Source organism: Spermophilus citellus (assembly GCF_964194105.1).
Source record: "Spermophilus citellus genome assembly, chromosome: 7".
In the NCBI taxonomy this organism is placed as follows: Eukaryota; Metazoa; Chordata; class Mammalia; order Rodentia; family Sciuridae; genus Spermophilus; species Spermophilus citellus.
Window position 1 is genome coordinate 110275748 of NC_138188.1, and position 27575 is coordinate 110303322.

Consider the following 27575-nt stretch of genomic DNA (forward strand, 5'->3'; position numbering starts at 1 on the left):
CCCTCTAGTTTGTCTGATGAGGGATTTAATGGATAATGCATCCTGGGCACTACCTTGATGGTGCTGCTGGGTTCCTCCATTGCCCCGTATATTTGTGGTTTGGGGCCCTGGGGCATTGGGCCCTCTAGTCCTGATACCTTGGAGCCTGATACCTTTCTCCACGATATCGTGGGTAAACACTTGGTCCTTGTCCGTTTTTAGATAACGGAATACCCTCTATGGTGGTTTGAGAATGGCATTCATTAGCCCAATGTTTCCCTCTATGGCATTGTGGGCAAATACCCGGTATTCGATTCCTCTGATACCTAGTTTTGTTAAACCCTCCTCTTATGGGGCAACTCCTTTTAAAATGTCCTGTTTGATTACAATTATAGCATGTTTTTGGCCTGGCATCTAAAGCCTGTTGTACTGCTGCTAAGACTTGCCCTTGTTCATTAATGTCTCTACATAATTTAATATATGTGTTTAAATCTTCATGTCTCCATGGTCTAATGACCTCTCTGCAGCAACGATTTGCTTGGTCATAAGCCAGTTGTTTTATAAATGGCATTGCCTGTTCTGTATTTCCAAATATTCTAGAGGCTGTCTGAATAAGCCTATCTACAAATTCAGCGTAAGGTTCATTATTTCCTTGTATTACCTTAGATAATTGATCTTGTAAATCTCCATGCCCCTGTAAAGTTTTCCATGCCCTAACTGCATCTACAGCAATTTGTGCGTATACGCCAGGGTCATATTCAATTTGCTGTCTTTGACCCTCATAAGGTCCCTTTCCTAATAACATATCTATATTTCTTTGAGGATAACCGGCTTCTGCATTTTGCCTAGCTGTCTCCATGCAAAATTCCTCATTGGCAACCTTCCATAACAAATATTGTCCTCCATTTAGCACAGATCGACACATGTTAGCCCAATCTGCTGGTGTCATGTCCAAGTTGGTAACAGATTCGACCATGCTTACCGTGAAGGGAGCTTGCGGCCCATAGGTTGTTACAGCCTCCTTTAATTGCTTTACTGTTTTGAAATCTAAAGCACGGTGAATTTGTTGCCCTCCTGCCTGCTCAAGTACAGGGCATGCTAATCTTTGGGGTCCTGCCTCAGAATTCCGTCCATCAACTACGGGAGTTGAGGGCCGCTCAGCTGTAGATGGAGTTGTTGGTTGAATTACACCCTCTGGTGATAGAACGGAGTTAGTAGCAGCCTCCTGTTGTAATTCTCCACCTGATGGCTGTTTTTCCTCTAAGCTTTCTTTCTTTAAATTTTCCTCTGTCTGACTAGCCTAAGAGACCTTCTCTTTTGTTTGACCTAGCGTTTTTTCTACCATAGTTTGGACCTCTAACAATTTACTTAACAGTTTTTCGGTTTGTTTTTTACTAGATTCTAATCTACTATAAAGGTAACGTAACCCAATAAGATAGGATAAAACAAAGCCGAAGCAGAATGAAACAAAAACGGAGCAGAGAATGGTTGTATCGATTTTCTCTTTCTCAGGGCCGAATAACTTCAAACCTTGAGCCAACCATTTTTCCCAGTTCGCCTGAGAAAATTCTAGGGCTAGGGAGCTTGAAACAAAAGCAAAATAAATCAAAACAAGAACACATTGTTTTTTGAAATGGTCACCCATTCTGTCGCCTTTCCTCAGGGGCGAGCAATTTTACTCACCTCTAAGTTTCAGGCATTCCCCGTCCGGGCCACCAATTGCCAATGTCTTGGCTGGGCACAGAATCACGAGCCACTCAAGCAGGAACAAAACTTTATTTTTGAAAAAGCCGCCAATCCTCCGTACGCGCCGGCAAGCCAAAAACCGGTCCACCCACGCGCCTACCGGAACCGGGGGGGGGCCCCGACCTCCCCCGGAATTCCCTCCTACTATCCTTCCCCAACCAATGGGAACTCTCCAGGAGTCCTGTAACATGAGTCCCGTAGCAGGCCAAGGTGAACAGCAGGAGTCCAATTTCCATGTGAATGTAAATCTTAACATAATCATATCATCTCAGTGGCTAGCTGGCGTCGTCACCTTACAACCGAAAGTGCCATGCATCATATTATTTGCTTGTGGCTCCTAGCAAGTCTGTGGATGTCTTTGCCTATGAGATGAGTCTTTTGGAGACAGCATATTATTGGGTCTTGCATTTTAATCTAATTTTCCAGTCTATGTCTTTTGATTGATGAGTTTAGGTCATTAACATTCAAGATTATTATTGAAATGTGATTTGTATTCCTGGTCATTCTGGTTTATTTCCAGTTTTTTTTTTAATATTTATTTTTTAGTTATTGGCGGATACAACATCTTTGTATGTGGTGCTGAGGATCGAACCCGGGCCGCACGCACACCAGGCGAGCGCGCTACTGTTTGAGCCACATCCCCAGCCCATATTTCCAGTTTTTAATTTGACTTAATTTCTCCTTTGATTAACTATTCCTTTAGTGTAGTCTCTCCTTTTGCTGGTTTTCACTTTTTTTTTCATTTCATCCTCATCGAATATTTTCTTGAGAATGTTCAGTAGTGCAGGCTTTCTAGTTATGAATTTTTTTAACTTTTGTTTATCATAGAAGGTTTTTCATCTTCAAATTTGAAGCTTAGTTTTGATGGATATAAAATTCTTGGTTGGCATCCATTTTCCTTCAGAACTTGACATATATTATTCAAGGACCTCCTAACTTTGAGGGTCTGGGTTGAGAAATCAGCTGAAATCTGAATTGGTTTTCCCCTATATGTAATTTGATATTTTTCTCTTGCAGTCTTTAAAATTCTGTCCTTATTCTGTATGTTAGTTGTTCTCATTATAATGTGCCTTGGTATGTATCAGATTTAATTTTGTAAATTTGGGGTCCTGTAAGCCTCTTGTAATTAATTTTCCATTTCATTATTAAGGCTTGGGAAATCTTCTGATATTATGGTCATTGAGAAGAATGTGTATTCCTTTGGTTTATATCTCTGTGTCTTCTTTTATCCTGATAAATCTTAAGTTTTGTCTTTTAATTTTATCCCACAATTGTTGGAAGTTCTGTTCATGATTTTGTACCATCTTCTTTGTATGGTCAACTTTATTTTCAAGATTATATATTTTGTCTTCATTGCCTACAGTTCTGACTTCCAAGTGGTATAGTCTTTTGGTGATATTTTTCATTGAATTTTTAATTTGGTTTGTTGATTCCTGCAGTTTGATAATTTCTGCTTGATTTCTTTTTAGAATCTCTACCTCTTTATTGAAGTGATCTTTCACCTCCTGAAGTTGGTCTTTTCACACCTTACATCATCCTTTATGTTGCAGTTTAACTGTGTACATTCTAAACTCTTTCTCTGATATTTCTGCTATGATGTTATCAATGGATTCTATTATTGGAGCATCATGGTTTGTTTGGGGTTTTTTGTTTCCTTGTTTTTCCATGTTGTTTCTGTGTCTTCCCATTTATCATTATGGATCTGAGGCAGTACAGATTCTACCCTGTAGTCTTATACTGCCCCTGAAGGTTTCCAGTAACTTGCCTTTGAGGGGTAGGCCAATATTAACAACACTCAATGTAAACAATATACAATCTTAAACTGAATATCTCCTATTAAGGCATCTACAATTTTGTCACAATAAACAGAAATGATGTGCTTGATTATTGTCTATAATATATACAGTAAGTTTGCTGAAAGGGTTTACAATGTCAAATGATGGACAAAGTGAAAACAGAAGTGGTGTAGGATGCAATGTTTATGAGGGAGTAGAAGAGAAGATATAAGTGAAAATTTATAATAAAAGTGAAGGAGGAATTAATAGAAGTTGTGTGTTAGTGTGAGAGAAGATAGAAAGAGAATCCAGGGGAAACATAAGTGAGAGGAAAAATATATGCAAAGCAAAAAAATTTTTTTAAAAAAAATAATTAAAAAGCAAAAGAAGGAAGAAAAGAAAAAATTTAAGAATACAAAACAAAACTGTAATATACCCCCAACCCCTGGCCCATGTCCCAAGATGGAGGCAGCTGCATGTAACCAAACCTGCAGGAACCCTGACACTGGAATTCCAGGCCCCAGATGGGTGGTAGGCAGTGGATGGTGGTAGCCTCACAGAGAAACAGTATTTCCACAGATTGAATCCCAAGTCAAGGAGTGACAAGGAATGCAGCCTCCCTCTAGTCGACTATCTTGAATCCACCTCACAGCTACTCTTTTAATGTAACTTGAAATTTACACTTGTGTCAGTCATTGCACAGTGAATAAAACTGGGAGGTTAAAAAGAAAGGGTTACAAAAAACACTGACTGAATCAAAAGTTTGTTCTAAGTCAATTTAACTTCTCCAAAATTTCCTAACCTCCTATATAGGCAAACTCAATCTGTTTTTCACTGGTATGATTGTCTAGTTCTAATATTTATCCCCCAGATAGGACTAAAAGGTGTAATGTGGCACAAAAAATCCCTGACTGACTTTACCAAGAGAGTCTTAAATGACACAGCTAAATGGATTCTTCAGCTAACACAGAGGTAATGCCAATAAAAGGCTACTTTACAGAAATCAGATGGCATTCCCCAGCTCACAGGGACAACTTTGCCATTATGAAAATTAAATGTGTTTCTAGCAACTCTACTAAAGTTTCTAAAGCCTTGAATGGCCTCCACCCACAAATAATGACACATCAGTCCACACTTTAAGCTCTAATAAATTACTATCTTCATCATCTTCAGAAACTCGCTGATACCAGCTACAAGGCTACTCAGATCCCACCCTGTACTTCCCTACCTGTGTGCCTCTGCTCCTACTCAAATCCCTCCCTTGCTTTGTCTGTCAGCTGCCTATCTTTCAGGGCCCATCTGAAATATCATCTCCACCATGAAGCTTCTTTTCTGATTTCCCAGCACACTCCCAGCCCCCAACCTAGGTGTGATTTTTACCTTCCTTTGACTCACCACAGCTTTTGGTTTTTACATTGCCCGACACTTTATTTTTGCCTTAGTTTATAATTATCTCGCACAGCAGCCTTACTGATTACACAGGGGTTAGGCTTCAAAGTCAGCCAGCAAGACAAAAAAAAAAAAAAAGTTACAGTCAAAACAATTGCTGGAAATATCTTAAGGAGGTATTAATTTAGAGAGCAACTTATTGCCCTCCTGGGTCATCCACACTCTCCTCCGGCATGGAAAGGCATCACTGTTAAAAGTTGGATAAGATTTGGCCTGCATGGGGGGGACCCTATTACATTAACCACAAAATCTTTAAAGCTGAAATCACCCCCAGCTTGACAAAACATCCGTATTTAGGGAGTCCCAGGAACTAAGCAGGATAGTTTCCTCATTTCCTATAGCACCCTCCCTCCAAGGCAAGTGCTCACTGAGTTGGAATGAAAAGAGAAATGCCCTATCAATTTAGACTCTTCTCCCCATCTCTCAGTGCATACAATTGAATTCATATATTCTAAAAGTATGTATAATGAAATTTTATCATAGATAAAGTAGATTTAAGAGCGATTAAGATGCAGACTGTGGCGATGAACTATGTTGTACAGTTCTTGGCTCCATCACTTACAAGATGTATGAACTTGGCTGTTTATATACCCATTTTTCTATCATCTCTAGTTTGTAAAAAAGAAATAATACTAAGGCCTAATTAATAAGCTTATTATAAGGATTCAATCAGTTAATCTGTAAAATAGTATTACTTTTTTACTACTCTCTTAATGAAAATTAAATGAGTTTATTTTCATATATGTATAACACTTAAAATAGTGCATACATTGGTGCTTAATAAATATTAACTAATATTAAAAAAAAGAAAATCACTGATAACACTGATGACTTTTATGTGAATTGTTTGAATAATTATTTGCTTTGTTTATTGTTGTCCTAGCATCATCCTTCCCTAATGCACACATGTCCAGTCACCTACCAATTGCCATCATGGACTTCTAGACTGTCCTGATGTATAAGATGCCCAAAGTCCATTACGCTTTAGATGTTCATGGAATATGACTCCATGGAACTGCCTCCCAGCTTCTATCAAGATCCTCTAGATAGACTCTCTGAAAGGATTCACTGACTGTTACAGCCAATGCCCATCATCATCTTTAAGAAGAAAGAGTAGTCATCACCCCGTTTTCCTGACAGCAGTCAAGGAGCTCTTCAGAGGTGGTATTGAGGCAGGAAATAGATTACCTTAGGCAGATAGAAATGGAATCCTTGATGGAATCCCACCACCCCAGATGAAAACCCTAGGCCAAAGCATTCTCATTTATTTTTGGCTGCCTGACAATAATGCCCCAGTCACAATTGAATGTCCAACTCCTTTCCTTGGCAGGAACATCCTAACCAAATTTGATGCCTTCATTTTAATTCCAACCATAGGTCCCTGCATTTCTCTTGTCTCCTTTATCTTCTTGTGCCAATCAGGAGCTTTTCTTTCCCCTCTAACATTCTTGTCAGATCTTCTCCGTGAGGTGACAACCACAGTGTGGGATACCTCCATGGCCACAGTGGCCACCTATCACACTTGTGTTAAAATTTCCAAAGAGACCCTGCCTTCAACTAACGCCAGTTTTCTCCTATCACTTCTCTGGCTGCCTTGACTATAATCAGAGAATCTTCCTATGTGGAAATAATACATCTATTTACCCTCTACCTGGACAGAAACTTGTCTGACCCCTTATTTCTTCCCAATTCTCTGTATAATTATTGGCCTTGCCATTGGGCCCTCCCTGTTTAGCTATTCACCTCCTTTGTTACAGAGAACCACTACTGATCAGAAGGTCCAGAACATTTTCCTGCTGAGTTCCAGAACTGCTCAATACCAACACCTACAGGAGTCCTCAACTGTGCCCCATCTCAGTGAGAAGCCATATAAGAGACATCACCACTTCTTTTTCCAGCACCCATTTCTTATAAAATAAAAGAAAAAAGCAAGAATGTTAGGTAGAACTGAACAAAAACAATGTATAAACCTCTATAGTTAAATTAAAAAAAAAAGACTGATTAGAAAAATATATTCATTTAGGTGTGCAGGATCAGATGTGAATTCAGCACAAAAACATGAGCTAAAAAATATAGAATTTTAAAAAACAGGAGCCATAATTACTCCAATCAAGGAGCATACAGAGGATCTTTATCAGATCAGAGTGCACTTTGGCCTCAAATTAGAGTCAGTTCAGACTTTGAAAGAATGAGAGTTCTGAAATCCTTGGGTAATAATTCTCAAGGTAAAGAAGTCTTGCTCATTTCATTTTCCCTCCCTGTGCTGTAATCTTTAGGGAGGAACTTGTTAGGAAAGCAGCATGGTAGATTGCAAGAGAGAGATAAGATAGCTAGCTATTTATGTCCCACAAAAGCTTGGATTGAAAAGTGACTTCTTTTTCCTTTTATCTCAAATCAGTTCTTTGCAAGGCTTGCAAGACCTGGAGGCCTCTGAAATTTACATTTCAAATGTAAATTGTAATAGATGTGGTCCTATAATTTATGTTTCCTCTGGAGACCAGTTTTATTCCCCAGTTGGTAACCAGACCAGGTTAGATGCAGAAAATTCATGTGTTGGTCAAACTTATCCCAGTATGCAGGGGAGCAGTGAACCTGGCATAACTGTTGAGAACAAAGCTCTCCTCTGAACATGAGAAAACAGAACTCAGGTATCTGCACCAGAGAAAACTGTCCATTTCTCCAGAGACTTCTGATGGTCCAGAAAATCCTTCTCTCACCACAGTTCTGCTAACTCTATTTCTGACATCATTGGCAGAATGATAGAGTTCTTGTTCACCCCATGCCAAGGACATGGGAGAATTCAGACTTAGTAGCATGACTAACCTTCTCCTGCCACTGTAAACTTCCAAATGTGATGACCCAAGAAAATAACCTATGATAGTGCACATTTCTCTGCTCTGTAGGCTAAAGGAATCTCCAGAGGGTAAGAATGACATCTAGTGGTTGCTAGATGCTTAACAACGTTTTCCTGGAGGAATATACTGAAGGGGTGTATTGAAAGTGCCTCTTTTACCCCCAAAGAAGCTTAGGGAGCACACCAGAGCACAGAAACAATGGGGAGAATACCTATGGGCTCATAAAGGCTTACTATGCGAACAAAGGGAACCTAGGCATTTCCTTACAAATCACTCCATGCAAAATGTCCCTCTCTCAATGGCTAGTATCTGATCCTCGAGGGGAGGGGTGTTCAGGAGGACCCAGCATGGGAAAGTGCAATGTGGCTCATCTGGAGGCATATATCATTGGGGCTTTTGTCAGTGCTGCTTAGTTGACCAATCACCACAGGTTACCCCATAAGGGCAGTCCGGAGGGGATTCAGGGAAGAAACCTTGGAGTTTGTAAGGATTCTGGCTGTGGAAATGTTCAGGACAGCATTCCTCTGGTGAGCAAACTCCTGGGGAATAGCAGGAACCCTGTTTTCCACACTTGGAATATTCTGCAGTTTCCCCCAGGAACTAGTAACATAACAGATACATGTGCAATGCCTAGCTGCTCTGGCAATGACCTGCATGAGGAGGCGACTTTGATCTCAAGCACTCAGCTCCTGGGAATAAAGGAACTCTCTTGTTAGACAACCACAATGTTTCATCAAGCTCTGCTATTCCTGAACCTGTCCACATAACAGTAACTTTAAACAATGGACTTTCTTGAGAGCTACACAAAGCTCCTAATATTTCACATTGCAACTATAGTATGTAGCTGAGGAATAAGCTGCATGATGTTGCTAACTCTGTATCCTGCCTAATGACACTTGAACAATAATGTACTACTGATGCCAGTGACCTAATGTAACCTATTGATGATATAAATAAGGCTGGCAGCTTGGACAAGGGTTTTCTGCCTTTCTGCCATTCTGATATTCTGCCACTTTGCATCTGCACCTTGCTTCTATCTTCTTTTGATTTTCCTACAGAGGTTCATTAGGTTGTGGCCCCGGCCAGAACTTTGCAGTCATTCCAACCCTTTGTCTATCTCCATACATCCAAAGGCAGACCAGGATTAAAAACACTGTGTACTCACACCAGACATGTTCTGAGCCTGGATAGGATAGTGGAAAACAGCTTTGGCAGAACCCAACATGCCTATCCTGCAGGACAGATGAATCAGAACTGCCTAGACCTTGAATCCTGTCACCCAAGTCTTATAGAATGGTGGCTTGCACTAACTGCATTTAATTAGCCAATGGATGCCCGTTATTGTTCTCCAGAAAGAAAGAGACAGGAAGACATACCTCAGAAAGTGTGGGGTGCATGCAAAGGAGCTTACATCAATGATAATCTTGGTGGGACCTCCAAATATGAGACCAGCGATGAGAATCAGGGCTGAGTCCCATTTCCCCCATGTGAAATTGTACAGCCAAGGCAAGTGTAGTAAGCAAGTTTTATTTAAAGGATAAAACAGAGATAGACTTCTCCGAAGAGAAGGGGCCCCAGCAGGGTGTCCAAAGAAATGTGCGTGTCCTATCCCTTTGATAGATTTTAGGTTTTCTTTCTTCTCTTGACCACTCCCATACTGCCTACATGACTAGTGACCAAAAAGTAGGCCACAATGTGGAGTGATCCAAGGGCAGAACGAAACCGCCCAGGGATACAGGCAGAAAGGGAGCCACCGAGGGAGCATTCATTAACAGTTCCTACAACTCTGCTCAGGGAGAAACAACTCCCTGGAAGCAGGTAACCTTGGCAACAGGTTGGGAGAGGAGGGGGAAGGGCTTAGGAAATATTAGCATTTTTATTTCCTTTCCTTTTGAACCAGCCCCCATCTCCCCAATCTGACCCCATTATTCATTACTTATACTGACTGTCCTTTTGTCCTGCCCCGGCCCCACCATCACAACCAATATATAGTGCTTCCCCTATTTCTCAGAGAAAATGGAAACCATCAGATGGGAACTCCTTCCACATTTTGCCACTAAGCACGCAGACTGTACCTACACCCACACATATCCTTCCTTTCAGCAGTTAAAGGGGCCAGTATGTGTAAGGCAAAATGCTTCTAGAAAGTCTTTCCTGTCCACCCGCTTGTGTTCCCACCTATGTGTCCTGTCTCTCTCTTTTGTAGTCATGATTACAAGGAAAGAACTGAATGAAGAAAATAAAGAAAGGGGAGGCAGCTCAACAGTAGCAGATTTATTGGAGACAAATCTGCAGAGGAGGGCCCCGTGGAGACTGTGACCCATCTTCCGCTTACAGCCTAGGGAAGTTACCAGGAGTAAGGGAAAGGGGAATTTTTGCAATTAGGTGGTTGCTAGGGGGTTGTCAGGGAAGGGGATCCTGGTGGTGTCGCCTACATATGTCAAACCGGGTTTTTTTTTTTTTTTTAAGAGAGAGAGAATTTTTTAATATTTATTTTTTTAGTTTTCGGTGGACACAACATCTTTGTTGGTATGTGGTGCTGAGGATCGAACCCGGGCTGCACGCATGCCAGGTGAGCGCGCTACACTTGAACCACATCCCCAGCCCAAATTGGGTATTTTTAAGAACTTCAGTCCCAGATAACCATTTCCTTTCTTTGCATGATGATGAAATATTGTCCAGGGTTTAGGTCAGGCAGAGTCAGAGTGACCATGAGGTGACTCTTGTTCATGAGGGATATGTTTCAAAATGGTGCTGCCAGTGTCAAGTTCTTCCTAACAATTATCACATTGAATTGCAATTACCAATATATATCTCTTTTACCCTTAGATGGAAGTTCCTTAAAGGCTGAACTGTGTCTGTCTTGTTCATTGTTGAATCTTCAGAGTTGGATTAGCATAGATATTTAAATAGCATTGTTAAATCAACTGACAAATTTTAGGGACGTAACAAAATAATGGAAAACATTTATAATCCGGAGACACTCTCCTCTCCACCTAACCCCAACCCCATCTTTCTATGTCTCTTACAGCAACTATTCAGAGGCCATTTGAAAGGGAAAGATTATTCCCATGTCATAGCATCTCAGAATCTCTGAGCTGGAAGAACCTCAGTCATACTTAAAACCTCTCACCAAGCGCTGTCTCCACCACAGCCTCCCCAGAGCTGTTTTTCCATCCTGGCCTGAGCACTTGCAAAGATTATCACTTTATGGTTATGCATTCAGTTGCATGTTACAGGAGCCCCAACTAAGAGAAGCAAACAAATGGAGGTTATTTCTTTGGTAAATCAAGAGCCCCAAGTAGGCAATTCAATGTGATTCATTGTCGATTCAGTCAACTCTAGTTCAGTTGCTCCATGATGCCTTTAAGACCCAAGTTCATCTTTCTGTTCTGCAAGTCTAAACATTCTGCCATTTGTTTCATTCTTTTTTTTTTTCCTTCCCCACTTGGTACCAGGGATTGAATCCAGAGGCACTTAAACAGTTTCCCCAGCCCTTTTAATAGTTTTATTTTGAGACTGATCTTGCCAAATTGCTTAGGGCTTCACTAAGTTGCTGACACTGGCTTTGAACTTGTGATCCTCCTATCTCAGCCTCCCTAGCCACCTGGATTACACGATTGTCGCCAGGCTCAGTTTTGTTTCATTCCTATGCATAATGCCTCATGGTTATACAATGGTTGCCGAAACCCTAAATGTCACTTCCTGTCTTTGACAGGGGAAAGAGGAGAATAAACAAGCTCTCCTTTTCTGCCTGTCCCCTTGATGTTTTTCCCCCCAGTACTGGGAATTTAACCCAGGGGTGCTTTATCACTGAGTCATACCCTTAGCCTCCACTTTTTAAAATTTTTAAAAATTTCTTTTTAATTTTTAATCAATTAATTAAAAAAAATTTTTTTTGAGACAGGGTCTCACTAAGTTGCTTAGGGCCTCAGCTGCTAAGGCTGGCTTTGAACTTGAGGTCCTCCTGCCTTAACCTCCCAAGCTACTGGGATTATAGGTATGTACTACAATGCCCAGCTATACCCTTTTCTTTTATTTTAACTGTTTTTTTTCTTTTAGTTGTAAATGGACAGAGTACCTTTATTTTATTTATTTATTTTTATGTGGTGCTGAGGATCGAACCCAGTGCCTCACATATGCTAGGCAAGCACTCTGCCACTGAGCTACAGCCCCAGCCTTCCCCTTTACTTTTATAAGAAAGCAAAATTTCAGAATATTTCTATAGTCCTTCAGCATATTTAATAGTTCTTCAGCATATTTCTATATTTCTTTATAGTATATTTAACTGTTCAGAACTATATTACTGTTTACTAGGTCAAGAGAGACTGGGAAAGCAAGATTTAATTTTTCTAGTCTCTGTAGTGGAAGGGGACAGGGAGTGATTAGGGATGGCTATTGAATCTGCACTCACTGTCTCTTTTAAAGCAGATTCTGTGCCACATTGCAAAGGTGAATCAGGAACTTGGTGAGGGCCAAGGGTGTAACCAGTCCCAGATTGCAGTTAGGCATTTTCCATTTGTCCAATGGAGTTGACTTTTCACATCTTCACATAGGAGATAGGGGGAAAAAAAAACCACCAAAACTCTACCCTCAACTCTGTCCTATTCGGTCAGCGCTCCTACAGCCTGTACTGTACCTGACTTTTGCCAACTCTGAGAGGGAACAGAGATGCCACACTCATTTTGTTGGTTGATGAGACTTCTTGGGGGATCTCTCTTAATATCCACCCACATGTTGGTGGAAAGAACAGTGCAGTGGGAGCCCGGAGATCAGGGTTCAGATTCAGCTCTACCACATCCAAGCTGTGTGCACCCAGGCTGTGTGCACCCAGGCTGTCCCTTGTCTTCCCTCAGAGTCCTTATCTATAAAATAGGCGGTCAGAGGAGATAACCTCCAAGGTCCCTGGCAGCACTGCTACCCTGGTTTCTCTGATTCTTCCCCAGAGCTTGGAGTCCTCAGGAGATATGAAAATGACCTCTTTTTGGGTAAGCTAACCCAAGCAGCTGGGACACCTGTGCTACTATGCTTTAGTGCCACATGCTCACCTCATCCAGGTGTCAGTTGGCTCCTCCCTTGGAACGCAGAAGCCAGGTGAGCTTATTGAGGTGGTTATTAAAAGCCTGGGTCTTGATCCCTGAAACACTTTTGTCTCTGCTCGAGCCTGCAGCCATGTGGTGGGTCCTTCTCCTCTTGCTGTGGCAGAGCCCTGTGGCCCCAAACCAGAAGACAGGTGAGAAGCCAGGCTGGCACCTGTGCTGGAGACTAAAGGGACCCTGGCCTCTGATCTCTTTCTTTCTTTCATTCATTCATTCAATCAACTAATCTTTTTTCTAGCATGATCCACCACATCTGGAGGGCTAGCATTAATTAATTAATTAATTGAATAATTCATTTATTCAGACAGTTACTAAGTACTTATGGTGTGTTTGATGTGGCTTCTCTGTGTTTCCTTCATGTCCACAAGATATCTTTGGGTAATTGGCTTGAGAGAGACTGGTTGGGAAGATATGTTGGGTCCAGAGAATATTCTGGTGTGGGCAGGCAGCATGGAGCTCTAGAATACACACTGCCTGAGGGTTGCAGGGACAGCAGGGAAGGTGAGTGGATAAGCCCAGATCCAGGTTAATAGCAGACTCGCTGGGTAACTGCTAGGTTTGCTAAATTGTCCCTGGAAATTCAATGGAAAATTCAATAAGGTTATATTTACCAGAACTTTTCGGGGGAGAAAACTCAGTCATTGGTAGGAATACTTCCTGTGGAAGTGGGTATTCAAGAGGAAGTAACAACAACAAAAGAAAAATCTGCTGAGGAAGGGAAGGGTTTCAGTTTTGCTGAGTGGGGTTTGCAAGCTTGAGGCTGAAGCAGGATAGCAGGGACCAAGGAGGATGGGAAGAGCTGCCGGGTGCCCTTCCTTGCCCTTCTCTAGAACATTGTCAAACATATGTAAAGAGTATTGCTCTGGAGGGAAGCCAAACTATTAGGGGCGCCTTGGGTTCTTCTTGTGGGGCCTGTTCCTAACCCCCCTTCTATTACCCTCTATTTCTGAAGTCAGTGTTCGGTCACTATTGTGGCTTCAAAGTGTCCCCCCAAAGTTCAGGTGTTAGAAACTCCACTCCAGTGCAACATTATTGGGAGGTTGGATTCTTGAGAGGCTGACTGGGACACAAGGGCTCTGCTCATGAACGGACGAATGTTATCATCATCAAAGTGGGTTACTTATTGAGGGAGTGGGCTTGTTATAAAAAGGAATTTGGCCCCTTCTTGTTTGCTTCCTCTATCATGTATGTCCCTTCTCACCCAGTGATGTCCCTTCTGCCGTATTATGATGCAGTCATGGTGCATCATAGGCCTTCACCAGCTGCACCCCCCTCAATCTTGGTTATTCCCATAACAGTGAGCCAAATATGCTTTTATCATTTGTAGTTTACCCAGTCTGCAGTATTCTGTTATGGCCGCAGCTGTCTTAAGGGGCCACTTGAGATATTGCCTCACCAGGAAGTTGTTTCTGGTGGCCTCACTGCCCCTTCATGAAAACTCTGGTGCTCTCTCTTCCCTTCACACAGCACCATCTGCAATGATGATGTTCTCCTCACTACACCAACATGAATGATGTTTGTTTGGGTGGTGGGAGTTATTTTTTTTTTTAAGGCTACTTAACAATGGGAAATTTTGGTGGGAGTACTGGGGATTGAACTTAAGGTTTTTCACATGCTAAGCAAGCACTTTACCACTGAGCTATGTCCCTAGCCACTTTTAAAATGTTTTCATTTTTAGATGAGGTCTTGCTATTGACCAGTCTGGCCTCAAATTTGCAATCTTCCTGCCTCAGCCTCCTGAGTAGCTGGGATCATAGGTATGCTCCACTGTGCCTGCCTTATCATGGAAAATTTCAAGCATACACAAAAGTAGAGAGAACAGTATCATGAGCCCAATGTACCTGTTAGCCAGCTTCAAAATATCAACATTTTACTCAAGCTTTAACAATATTTAAAAACTTAATAAGAGGTAAAACGATTAAAATGCCTACTATAATTAATTCAATACCTATCAGTGTTAATGTTTTCCCACTTAATCAAAATGCCTTTTTGTCAGGTATGATGATATATATCTGTAATTCCAGGGACTCAGGAAGCTAAGGTAGGAGAATCACAAGTTTGAAGCCAGCCTGAGCAATTTAGTTGAGGCCCTCGGCAACTTAGTGAGACCCTGTCTCAAAATAAAACATAAAAAGGGCTGAGGATGGATCTCACTGATAAAGTATCCTTGGGTTCAATTCCCAGTACCCACTTCCTAAAAAAAAAGCTTTTTTACAGTTGTTTTATTTTGAATCTGGATCTATACAAGAAGTATACCCACACTTTTAACTGGCATATTTTTAATGATATTTAAATATATATATATATATTTAAATATCATTAAAAAAATATATATATATATATCAGTCTAATTCTTTTTAGGCCATATATTTGTTGAAAGGAGGTGATTTGTCCTGTAGCATATCCTACATTCTGCATTTGGCTGATTGAATTTTTTATGAATGCCCTTATATTTCCTAATTTCCTATATTTCTGGAAGTTGGGGTCAGATCAGAATCAGATCACTTCTTTTTTTTATTTTTATTTTATTATTTATTTATTTTTTTATTAGTTATACATGACAGTACAATGATCTTAACATTTCATACATTTGAATCAAATGGCAGATCACTTCTTTTAGAACAAATTCTCCTCAGATGGGTCTGTGAATTTCTTATTAAACATTTTTTATTTTTTATTTTGAGACAGGGTCTCGTTAATTGCTGAGTCTGATCTTGAACTTGCAATCTTCCTGCCTCAGCCTCCAGGATCTCTGGAATTACAGATGTGTGCCACTGTACCCAACTCCTATTACATCTTGAAGGAGACACACAATGTCTAGTTGTTCCATTTTTACTGGTGTTAAATTTGATCATCTGGAGAGGAAGTACATTATCAAAGTTCCTAATTAGCTTTTTTCCTAATATATTTAGGTTCCATTGATGATTATTACTTAGGACCATTTTTTTTTCTATTGAGGGTGGCCAAGTGATGGTTTTCTAAAATTCTATCATTCTTTCTGCATTTATTAGCTGGAATTTTTCTATTGAGGGGAACTTGCTCCTGTCAACTATTTGTTTTGTATAGAAAAACTGGATAAATGTTTGATTTTCTTTTCTTCTTTTTAAAGGGGAGGAAATGTTTACTTTGGCTCCATAGTTCTGAGCCCCAGGTGAGACAGAACAACAAGGTGAAGGAAAGCTACTTAGGATATGGAAATCAGGAAAGAAAGCAAATGTTCCTTAGTAGCCCAGGGGAGGCTGGCTTTAATTTGACCTTGAAGTATAAGAATGTTTTATTTATTGGTTTTGGGAAGGAAGAGACTTCCAATCAAAGGAAATAGCGTAAGCCAAAGGCCCAGAAGCAGGAGCATGCAGGGTGTTCAGACAATAGTAGAGATGAGTGGTATGTGCAATAAGGGGCCTTTTGAATAAAACTCCTACGCAAAGAAAAGAAGTCAGGATTGGGGGAGCATAATCTCCCAGATCTGTTACCACCTCAAGCATGACCTTGAGCATGACTCTTCTTTCGTCTATAAAATGAGCGAACGTTTGTAGGTCCATGGCTTTCAAACTTTTCTGGTCCAAATCCATCGATAAACACATTTTATGCTGTGACGCAGTACATAAGTACATGTAGATAAAGCAAACAAAAATTTCAAAGAGAACTCTAAAGAACTTCCTCTTGTTATATAAAAATGTATGTGGATCTGTTCTATTTGATTCCATTCCATTCCATTCCATCCCATCCCATCCCCTCTCTTCCTGTTAAAATGAATGTTGGCTGTGACCACTGAATTTCTCTTTGATTTACAAATGGGCAACAACCCTAGTTTGGGACTTGCTGTCTCTACTGATCCTTGTGTCTTGGTGACAACCTGGTGCTAGACCAGGCACTGAGGAATAGGGAAGTCATAAGAAAGGGGAAGAGATCATTTGTGGAAGTTTCTGAGCTGAACATAAAAGTAGAAGCTAAGCCAAACCCAGAAGCCACCACTCCAGCCCAGCCCACACTCACCTTGAGAGGTCCTGGGCCACTGCTGCCCTTTCACCAGATGCCTGCTGGTCCCTGTTTCCACAACAGACTGAGTCAGTCACACCCAGAAACCTGCTTCTTATTTATTCGGTCAACTTTGAAAAGTCCTCAAGTTTATCCTTAAACAAAGCTCTAGGCAGGTGCTAACCTAACTGGAGGTGATTGGAAAGGTCATGACAGAAGTAGAGAGAGGATAGCATTGAAAGTCCTAGGGGTGAGAACACTCAAGGCGGTTCCCACCCAAGTCAAAGATTCACCACCTAATTGGTCCATGGTCCCTACCTGCTAATGCCTTGCATTCCATGTCTCAAAGAAGATGCATCCTCTCATTTTGTAGTGGATGGGTAATGACCAGACAATCGTTGAGTTGAGCAACTTGGGTAAATTGTTGGAGGGATGGATTTGGCAAAATTTTTGTGAGTAGGAATCATAAAGATCTTCTTTTAATTTTTTACTGGTTCTTTTTTAGTCATCTATAATAATAGGATTCATTTTCACATAATTATGAAAGCTTGGAATATAATCTGTTCTAATTCAGTACCCAGTACTTCCCCTTTCTTTCCACTCCTCCTTCTTCATGTTCCCTTTCCTCTTTTGATCTTTCTACTATTTTCTTATAGGTTTGTTTTTAATTAGTAGGATGTACAGTCAGGTCCATGATCCATTTTGAGTTAATTTTGATATATGGTGCAAGGTAGGGGTCCAAAGTTATTCTTTTGTGTGCACATATCCAGTTGTCCCATAACCATTTGTTAAACCTGTTTTTCTGTCTTTTTCTTTTGTGGTAATGAGGATCTATCCCAGGAGTAGTATACTTTAGAGTTATATCACTAATCCTTTCTAAAAAATTTTTTTGGGGGGTACCAGGGATTGAACTCAGGGGCACTCGGCCACTGAGCCACACCCCCAGTCCTATTTTGAGTTTTATTTAGAGACAGGGTCTCACTGTGTTACTTAGCACTTTGCTGTTGCTGAGGCTGGCTCTGAATTCGCCATCCTCCTGTCTCAGCCTCCTGAGCCGTGGGGATTACAGGCATGTGCCACTGTGCCTGGCCTCTTTCTAAAATTTTTGAGACAGTATCTCACTAAATTGCCCAGGTTAGTCTTAAGCTTGTAAGCCTCCTGCCTCGGCCTTCAGCTAGAAACCTGTTTTTAACTTCCCTTTTTCTCCAGGCAGTTGTTCCCAGCCCCAGCCTCTCTGCTGCCTTGGGACAGATAACGACTGCAAGAGGGGAAGCTGCTACTGTGATGAATTCTGCCACATGGTACCAGACTGCTGCCCAGATCACAGTGCCCTCTGCAAACCAGGTTACTCTCATGCAGGTTCATTTCCCCCCATGGCAGAGCTAGATGTGTGATTGATGAGGCAAGTCCCTAGTCTGTATCTTTAGGCATGGCCAGGTTGTGAACTGGACCTCGACAATCTTAAGATTCTTGCAGTCTATCCATTTCATGCCAAGGATGCCTACATGTTACTCCCAACTTTGTCTTCCCAATGTTCCTTATCACCAGCTGCTCCCCTCTGAGCCTCTTTTCCAAGTTGTACATGGAGAGGTTAAGCTGCTGGTGGTGGGGATCAGGGTGGGGAGTGAGGTAGTTGGGTTTTTAACTTCCTCACCTTCTCTTGCATGCCTCTCAGCCTCTCCCATGTAGACTTTTTCCCCCAATATTTTTTTAGTTGTCAATGGACCTTTAATTTATTAATTTATTTATATGTGGTGCTGAGAATTGAACCCTGTGCTTCACACATGCTAGGCAAGTGCTCTACCACTGAGCCATAGCCCCAACCTCCCATGTAGACTTTTGAGGGCAGAAAGGAGTCTTCAGAGAGGTGCTTGGGATGTTGGATAGCAGAAGATCAAGGACTTTCACCGTGTGTTTCTCTCAGCTTCTCAGACTACCAAAATGGTGCTGCAGATGGTGCTGAGGATGGACAGTCCACCCAGCCCTGCCAGAAGCAATCTAGATTGGGTGCAGAGCATGGTGAGTGCACTGGGAGAAGTTCCCTTGAAGGGCTGGGTGGCAGCCACTCCTGCATCCCTAGCCTCCAGTCCTAAAATTACCAGGGAGAATTACCAAAGGGAGAGAAGGGACCCCCTGTGCTAGATCAGAGCGCCTTTGTAATGATGGCTTTAGGGTAGAAACCAGGATTTCTGCCCATGCACAGAAACTGATAAATTTCATTCATTTTTCATGATATATTCTTTTTGATCCTCCCCATCATTTAAAAATGCAGAAAACATTCGTAGCTTGATGACTGGACAAAAACAGGCAGTGGGCCAAATTTTACTACTGGGCTGTATTTGCCAAATTCTACCCTAAATCCTCCTCCTTTCTCGTCTTTCCTCTGTGTCCTGGCTCCAGCTCTGACCTGTCCAGAGCTCTCAGCCCAGCACTGGAGCACAGGCCTTGGTCTTCATGCTGGTGTATTATAGTTGGGGTCAGAAAGAAAACCAGCACAGTGCAGTGGGAAGAGCAGGGGCTTGTGGATCAGGAAAATATGACTTCAAGTCCTGGCTCCTCACTTACTATTACCTGGGGGACTGCAAGCATTCCTTTAGCCTTTCAGAACCTGTTTCTTAATCTGTAGAGTTTAATCCTAGAGTTGTCCAATAAAACTGTGGAGAGAACTAATTGAGATCAAGTTATGGAAGAGTGTGGCTTGGGGGACATACAAGTGACGTCTATTACTTGGGAACACTTGCATCAGTAGGAGAGGAAACAGGCCTTTTCTTGCTGTTCATTTAGGTTCATCAGCTTCTCCAAACCTGCCTCCCGGGAAGGCCATTCTCCATAGCTGTGAAGGGAATTCAAAAGAAGGCCTGACTCCTCCCTGAGGTTCCTCCTCCATCATGCCAGCAGGACCTGGGCCAGCAGAGGTCATCTGTCTCCACTTTGGCTTCTCTGGGCCAGTAATGCTAGGCCTACTGTGTGCTTCCTTGGTTTAACCAGAGGAAAATGGAAATCTGCCACTGTTGTAAACACATTTAAATGTGCATAGAATCAGCCATACAAATTCTGAAACATACATTTGGCTCATGGTATTATTCATTGGGTTGACGTGGTTTCAGACAATATAACAAACATTTCTTGAAAGTAGAAAATAAGAGCCTACTTCTCCTTTAGCTTAGTAATTTGTTCTTTTTCTTCAGTATTTTGTCCTGGGTAGTACATTACTGCCTACAAATCTGGAAATGTCCTCTCTGAACCCTGTGGCCCAGGCCTCCTGCCCTATTTCTTTCTCTTCCTAGGGGTGGAAGGTGAGACAGCAGATCTTCCTCTGCAGGGATGACCTCCAAAGCATCTCCTTGTGTGCATTATTGCAAAACTCTAAGTGTGTGTGTGGGGAGGGAGGGTAAAGCCAGGATCTGTGGGGTTTGACAAGCCCACCGTTTCCCCTTCTAGACTAGCTCCTCCTCTTGTTTTCATAAATGGTTTTCTAGCCTCAGTCTCTGACCTCCAAACCTCAAGGTCGTCTTTTGCTTCTTCTCTCTGCTCCTGACCTCCTTCTCCAACTTGCCAAGTCTTTTTAGCTCAAGTTCACAATATTGTTACAACCATCTCCGTTATGGTCTTCTTGCCCTGTACTCTTCCCTGACTGGTCCTCACCCCGATTGTACTGCCCAAAGCAGAGCTCTGGTGTTGCCAATTCCCTGCTTAAAAGCCAGTGTTGGCTTTCTTTCATCTACAAAACAAAGGCTAAAATCCTAGGCATGCATGGCATGCAAATCCTCTACAACAGCCCTCCAGTGCACATTTCTGGCCTTATCTTCCGATAATCCTTTTCGCCCACTCCTGTGTTGCAGCCAAATGAAATGACTGACCCATTATCCCTGTCCAAGCTATGCTCTTGGCCTTTGCTAATCTGAACATTGGTTTCTGGGTAAATGATTATAGCTTAGGAGTCTTGTTGGCACAAAGCCCAGCTCTTGCTAATGGGTTTATCTAGGCTGAGTTTCTCTAATTTATTTAGGAACATAATCTCAAAGAGCAGGAGTTAGGGAAAGGGGAAGTAAAGTAAGGACACAGAGAGAGCCAGCTCAAAGATGTGTCACCCAGTTGGCCCCTGCCCTGGCTGACTGGTTGCTTGATTCTGCGGGATCTTCTAAGAAGCCTTTGGAAATGTCTGGGAGTCATCAGTCCAGGGATAAATCTGTCTGCCAGCTTCTATTCTCCATGGGTTACAGGTTACCCCAATAGGATGGAGATATATATATATCTCCAAGACATATCCAAGAATGTTCATAGCAGCTTTATTTAGAAGAGTGAAAAGACAAAAACAATCCAAATGTCCATCAATAGGAAAATGAGCAAATAAATTGGAGTATACTTATCAATAGAAAACTACCCATCAAAAAAAGATGAATTTCTGTTAAACACAACATGGGTGAGTCTCACAGACATAATATTAAGAGAAAGAGGCCTGATGCAAAAAGTATGTATGCATGATGTCATTTATAAGAAGTCCAGAAATAGTCAGAACTCATCTATGGCAATAGACATAAGGATGATGGTTACATTTGGAGGGAGGCTATTGATTGGAAAGGACACAAGGGAGCCTGTTGGGTAAATGATTATAGCTTAGGAGTCTTGTTGGCACAAAGCCCAGTTCTTGCTAATGGGTTTATCTAGGCTGAGTTTCTCTGACTAATTTATTTAGGAACATAATCTCTAAGAGCAGGAGTTAGGGAAAATGTGCTGAAAATGTATCTTGAGCTGAGGGTGGATTCATCAAGCTGCATACTACTTGAGATTAACCAATTTAATGTAGTAAGTTATTCCATAATAAAGGAGGGGAATGAACAAACGAATAGTGGCCTCCTTGGTGTTTTCTATTCTATAACCCAAGGAATAAGGGCGGGTATGGGAAAGAGCTGTTCTCAAGTGAGAGGATTCCTACCACCTCCCTGCAGGAACCCTTGAGCCTGGCAGAGTCTCATCTACAGGATGTGTGCCTGCTCAACACTTGGAGCCCATGGGGACCCACCCAGATGCCAAAAGTTGGTATAACAGGGTCTTGATTTAACATCTGAGCAGCCATCTTAAATGTTAATGGCCATCTTATGTGATAAGTTTCACTTCCCTGTACTTCCTTTTATCTGAACTCCCCTCACCCCCATTAGTGACCTACTCCATGGGTCATTAGTGACAACCCCTTGACTCTGGAAAGCCCCATGGTGCCACGGACCTAAACCAATCCCATGCTATTCCCACCAGCCTAGCTCTGACGCAAGCGCCCCCAAGCCTATCTCATAGCATCATAGTTACAACTCCAAACCCCTACCCCACAAAAAGCTCAGCACTGGGACATCTTGGGGCCTCTCACCACATTCTCTAGAGGGATGGCCTTTATTTGTCAGTTTTGTCAAATAAACTTTCTTATGGATCTCTGCCTGGTCTCCACCCTTCATTTCTCGCCCAGCCGTCTCTCACTTCTCACTTTCCTTTCAGGTACAAAGATTATTTTAAAGTGAAAACATCTGAGATGCAGGAAGAAGTCCTATCCCACTTTCCATTATGTAACTGAATCTGAGCTGCCCCAAATACAGGGGCTGAAACAGTTTCCTGCCAATTGAGCTGCTCTGGAGACAGACTACCCATTCCATTAACATCAGAAAGCCCAATAGAACCTTCCATACTTTCTCAACAAAACCCTAAGCCCCTCTCCTTTTATTAAGTTTGATATATAACATTTATCTCTGATAATTTAATTACTCAGTACTGAGTAACTCCCAGGGGCACTTGTAAATAAACAGTCTTTTTTTTTTTTTTTCAGTTAATTTGTAGACTCCTGGGTCCCAGCAAACCCAGAAAAAGCTACAATGTGGCCTGTAAAGCTAGAGTCCAGCTTGGTGGTCTAGCATATCTGTGAACTTGGGGAGGTATTGTAGTATAGTTATGCTCATAGCTGCCTTCCAGATCTGGATCTATGACCTTGTATTTCAAGAGCATTTGATCAAGTTAACTCTTCTATTAGACACTCAGCAGGCCATACTCATCACTACAATATTCTCTGGTTTTATGGGGTAAGGCAGTTCTAAAAACCCTGAGGGGAGGGCCAGACTTAAATGGAATGGGTGGCTCCATTCTTCTAGGTTCTCAGGAGGAAAAGTTTTTAGTTATTCTCAACTCCTCTGTGTGTGTGTGCGCATATGCATCTGTGTGTTGCTGGGGATCAAACCTAGGGCTTCATGCATGTGAGGCAAGGAATGTGGTTCTATCATTGAACCACATTCCCAACCACTTCTCTCTCTCTTTTTTTTTTTAAATTTATTTTTTAGTTATAGGTGGACACAATATCTTTATTTTATTTTTTATGTGGTGCTGAGGATCGAACCCAGTGCCTCATGCATGCCAGGTGAGCGCTCTACCTCTGGGCCACAACCCCAGCCCTCCTCTCTTATTTTGGCATCTCACATCAGTCTGGAAGGAAATCACGCCAGCTCAACTTTCTAAATATACTGGGAATTAGACCATTTCCCTTCACTTTCTCAGCTATCCCATCTGATGGGGGCCAGAGCCACCCCCATCTCTCTCCAGGATTAGGGCAAAAGTCTCCTAACTCCCTCTATTTACCTACCCTATTCTCAACACAGTAAATGAGGGGATCCTTCTAAAACCTGTTAGGTCCCATCATGCTTCTCAAAACTCCACAGGAGCAGATCCCACTTCATAGTTTAGATGAAAATTACTGGAGGCCATTGGATTAAAGAAAAAGTAACTTGATATTAACCAGTAATATTTTTATTTTTTATTGTTCCGTTTCCCTGTTCCTGCCTTACAAAGAAAGTAACTTTGAAGCAGAAGTTGCCAATTCACTTTTTTTTTTTTTTTTTTTGGTGGTGGTGGGGCTGGGGATGGAGTGTAGGGCCTCACCCATGGCGGGCAGGTGCTCCACCACTGAGCTACACCCCAGTCCTTGCTCTTTGTTATGCTTTTGCTTTCTGTCTATTTTTCTGTCTATAAAATCAACCTCCTCAGTTCATTGGAAGATTTATTCTGTTTTATGCAACAAGTGTTTACTGGGTTCTAGAAACAAATAAAACCAATTAGGATAAACTTGAAGGTGTAGCTCAGCTCTTCTCCCCTACTCTCAACTCTTACCCTCCATGGTTCCAGCCTCCGTGGTTCTGTGGTGTTCTTGAACAAAGGCTCCTAGGAGCCTTTGGCCTCTAGGCCCTTCTCCAGCAGTTCCTGCTACCTGGCATGTTCTTCCCCCAGTATCCACTTGCCACCACCCTCTCACCACGCCACTCAATCCTGCAATCTTCACCACCCTGCATGCTCATGATTCCTCTTCCCTATCTCCTGAAGTATTCACCATTGTATCTTCACTTGTTTATTATGTTTACTGTTTGCATCTCCCTTCACTAGGAAGTTAGATCCACGAAGATCTTTTATTTAGTGAGTTAGTTCAAGGGCCCAAGGATAGTGACTGGCCCTTCATTGATGTTCCATATATACTGGTTAAATGAGTGAAACTAGCTTCCTGAGCTCCCTCAGAGTGAGAGCTGAGTTTGCCTGAAGACATAGCCCAGGAACTTTCTGGATAAGTTTGTTATGATTCCCAGGGCCAATAGCTACCTGCCCAGGCTTAGAATTTCCCCCCAGATACAAAAGAAACCAGCCCAGACAAAATTCAGCAAACCCAAGAAAACATTCAGCCAAATTTCCTTCTCAAGGTTTCTATCAAGATCCTCATCTACAAGCAGCAGGTGTTGGGATTAGGACCTGAGGGGGCAGGGCTGTTGGTATTTCGAATGTTAAAAAGAAAAAGGAAATGGTTTGGGAAGTCCCCTATTAAGGTGAAAAAGGCAACTGTCAGTACATTAGGCTTTGGTTTAGGGACCCACCTGCACCTGGAATGAGGAAGCCCTTTGCTCCACTGGGGTGGGGCTGGGAGAGGGGAGGAAGATGACCAAGAGGAGCTGTGTTCTTGCTGGGCTTCTTCTCCATCTTCTCTTGGGGTGAGCTTCTCAGTGGATCACAGCTGCCAGACAGGGTCTCACAGAATTCACATCACTGTGGTGTCTCAAGCCTGTCCTTTCTCATCCAAAAATCTCTTAGGGAAAAATCCATTCTTCTATTTTATAAAGCAAGGAACTAAAGTTGAGTGGGGTGGAATGGGCTTGGTATATAGATCAATAGCATTCCTGAAACAGGGGTCCAAGATACCCACTCCAAGCACCAAATCATGTCCCACATGGACCCCTGCAGCCTCTTCTGGGAGAGTCCCCTTCCCCTTCCCTGGGACACTTCTTCTTTCTAGGCAGCACAGCCTTTCATCCCCAAATGGGATAAAGTTCTAGAAGATAATGTCACCCCACAGGGCCAAGGATACCCCAGAGCTCTTGTTGACTGAGGCCCAAAGAAGGCAAATAACTTCTATATTGCCACTAAGGACAGAGCTGGAAACAGACTTGGACCACATTTTGATGCAATTTCAAATTTCTTTCAACCTGAGGTTTTTTTTTTTTTATGTTTTTTTTTTTTTTTTAAATACTAGGAGTTGAACCCAGGGGTACTTAACCACTGAGCTACATCCCCAGTCCCCTTTTTTTCTTCCTTGTACATACATAACTATGGTTAAGTTTAATTTATGAATGAGGCACAGTCAGAAATTATCAATAAAACAGAACAATTGCAAAAATACACCATAAAAATCATGTGAATGTGTTCTCTCTCAAGATACCTTACAGTACATTCACATTTGCACTAAAGCAAGCACCTCACAGTTCTCTGGCAGGTCTGAGCTGCCAGCAGGGCTGCTCTATGTTTTGGAGTCATTATTAAGTAAAATAAGGGGCTGAGGTTGTGGCTCAGTGGTACAGCACTTGCCTGGAACCTATGAGGCAGTGGGTTCGATCCTCAGCACCGCATAAAAATAAATAAACAAAATAAAGTTATTGTGTCCATTTACTACTAAAAAAAAAGAAGAAAAGAAAGAAAGAAAAGTAAAACGAGGGCCAAGCACTGTAATATGGCAACAGTCTGATGACCAAGATGCCTACTAGATGACCAATGGGGAGCACACAGTGTGGACACACTGGACAAAAAAACTCCTATGCTTGGAGGGAGCCAAATACAATTTAAAACATGCAACTTGTTTACTTCTTTTTTTTTTTTTTTTAAGATCTCCAGGTCACGGTTGATTACTGGTAACTGGGACGTCAGAAATCTCAGATAAGGGATCACTGTACCTGAGGAGGGAGTAGATGGTCTGGATGGGTGGACGGTAGGTTCAGGTTCAAGGCGCATTGCATCAACAAGGAAACAGCACGAGGTACCGGCAAAGGGCTTAGTAGCTTTTAAGATGTTCATGTAGAACACGACCCTGAATCTTCAGATTACTGGCACAGGCGAAAACAGAAACAGGCTACAAGTCTTGGCAGGGAGCTAAGTCGTATGACCCTAATTAATTCTATACTATGGTTTTAGGGAGGAAGAGGGACTGAGATGTCTTCTTGCAGGTGCAGGCTAGATATGGCTTGGGTGATGGGTAAGAGGCCAGAGATCAGTGCTCCAGGGAGAATAGGACTGCCTCCCCTTCCTCCATTGAGAAAGATGTTTCTAGGTTCTATGAAGAAACAGTGACACATCCGTGTGCAGTTGTCCCTTGCTATCCACGGGGCTGGCCCAGGACTCCCTCAAGGACACTAAATCCACAGGCACTAGAGTCCCTTCTATAAAATGGCATTCTATTTGCACAAAACTGATAACAACCTCCCGCACACCTTAAATCCTCTTTAGGTGACTTAGGACACCTAAAATAATATGCACATAGTGTCATGCTATATTGTTCAGGGAATCATGATAAGAAAACAGGTCATTCCATGCTCAGTACAGATCAGTTCTTTCCTCCAAACAGTTCTGATTCATAGTTGGTTGAAGCCATAGATGTGGAACCTGCAGATACTCCAGCACCAGGCGGCCCCCAGGATGGTCCTCTCCACGCGGCTGGAAGTTGGTGCTCTGGGTCTTGCGGGGGCGCTCTCACCTGAGATCACTATGCACTGGTTTACACACTTCCTCAGCATGGTGTAGAAGGCCATGGCGGTCAGCGCAAAGACGCACCGCTCCAGCTTGCCCAGCTGCTGGTTTTCCTACATCTTTACGTACTTGGGGGTTGTAGATCGGGAGGAACTTGAAGGAGTTGATGGCCACCAGGACGCTCCTCGTGTACATGTAGATCTTCTGCTGCAGGAAGCGGTGCACGAGGTTCTTCAAGAAGTTGTCCTTGGGGAAGGTTGCACAGATTGTCAAAGTCCCCTTGCTGTTGCGACAAGAGGCCGTGCTCCACCAGGCGCCAGGCGGCCGTGGCCTGCCTGGGCCACGAGCTGCATGTGCATGTACTTGATGGTCCCGTCTGCATTGCGCTCTTGCAGTGGGAAGTAGTAGGTGTCCTCCTGAGGGTAGTAGGTGTCCTCCTGAGCCTGCCGGGGCCACAGCAGCATGCGGTGCAGCGGTGAGTCGTTGGCGCCCAGCACCCACTCCTCCTCCTTGACCTCCACCAGCACTTAGCACTGGGTGCCCATCATCCGCAGGTTGGCGGTGGTATCCTTGATGACGTGATATGGTCAGACGTGATGTTGTCCTTGATGGTGGTCATGTAACAGGAGGCTTGGCCCTCGGTGATGGACAGCGTGGGTAGATGTGCA

General features: G+C 42.5%; 1 protein-coding gene across 1 annotated transcript; it reads left to right on the forward strand.

Moving 5' to 3' along the window:
* Positions 1–12976: 12976 nt before the first annotated feature.
* LOC308653377 (uncharacterized protein) lies at positions 12977–18275 on the forward strand (the record flags this gene model as incomplete). Its single annotated transcript, XM_081301965.1, has 2 exons — positions 12977–13037; positions 18091–18275. The coding sequence occupies 2 exons, from the start codon at positions 12977–12979 to the stop codon at positions 18273–18275; spliced, it is 246 nt and encodes an 81-aa protein (XP_081158091.1).
* Between the last annotated feature and the right edge of the window lie 9300 nt (positions 18276–27575).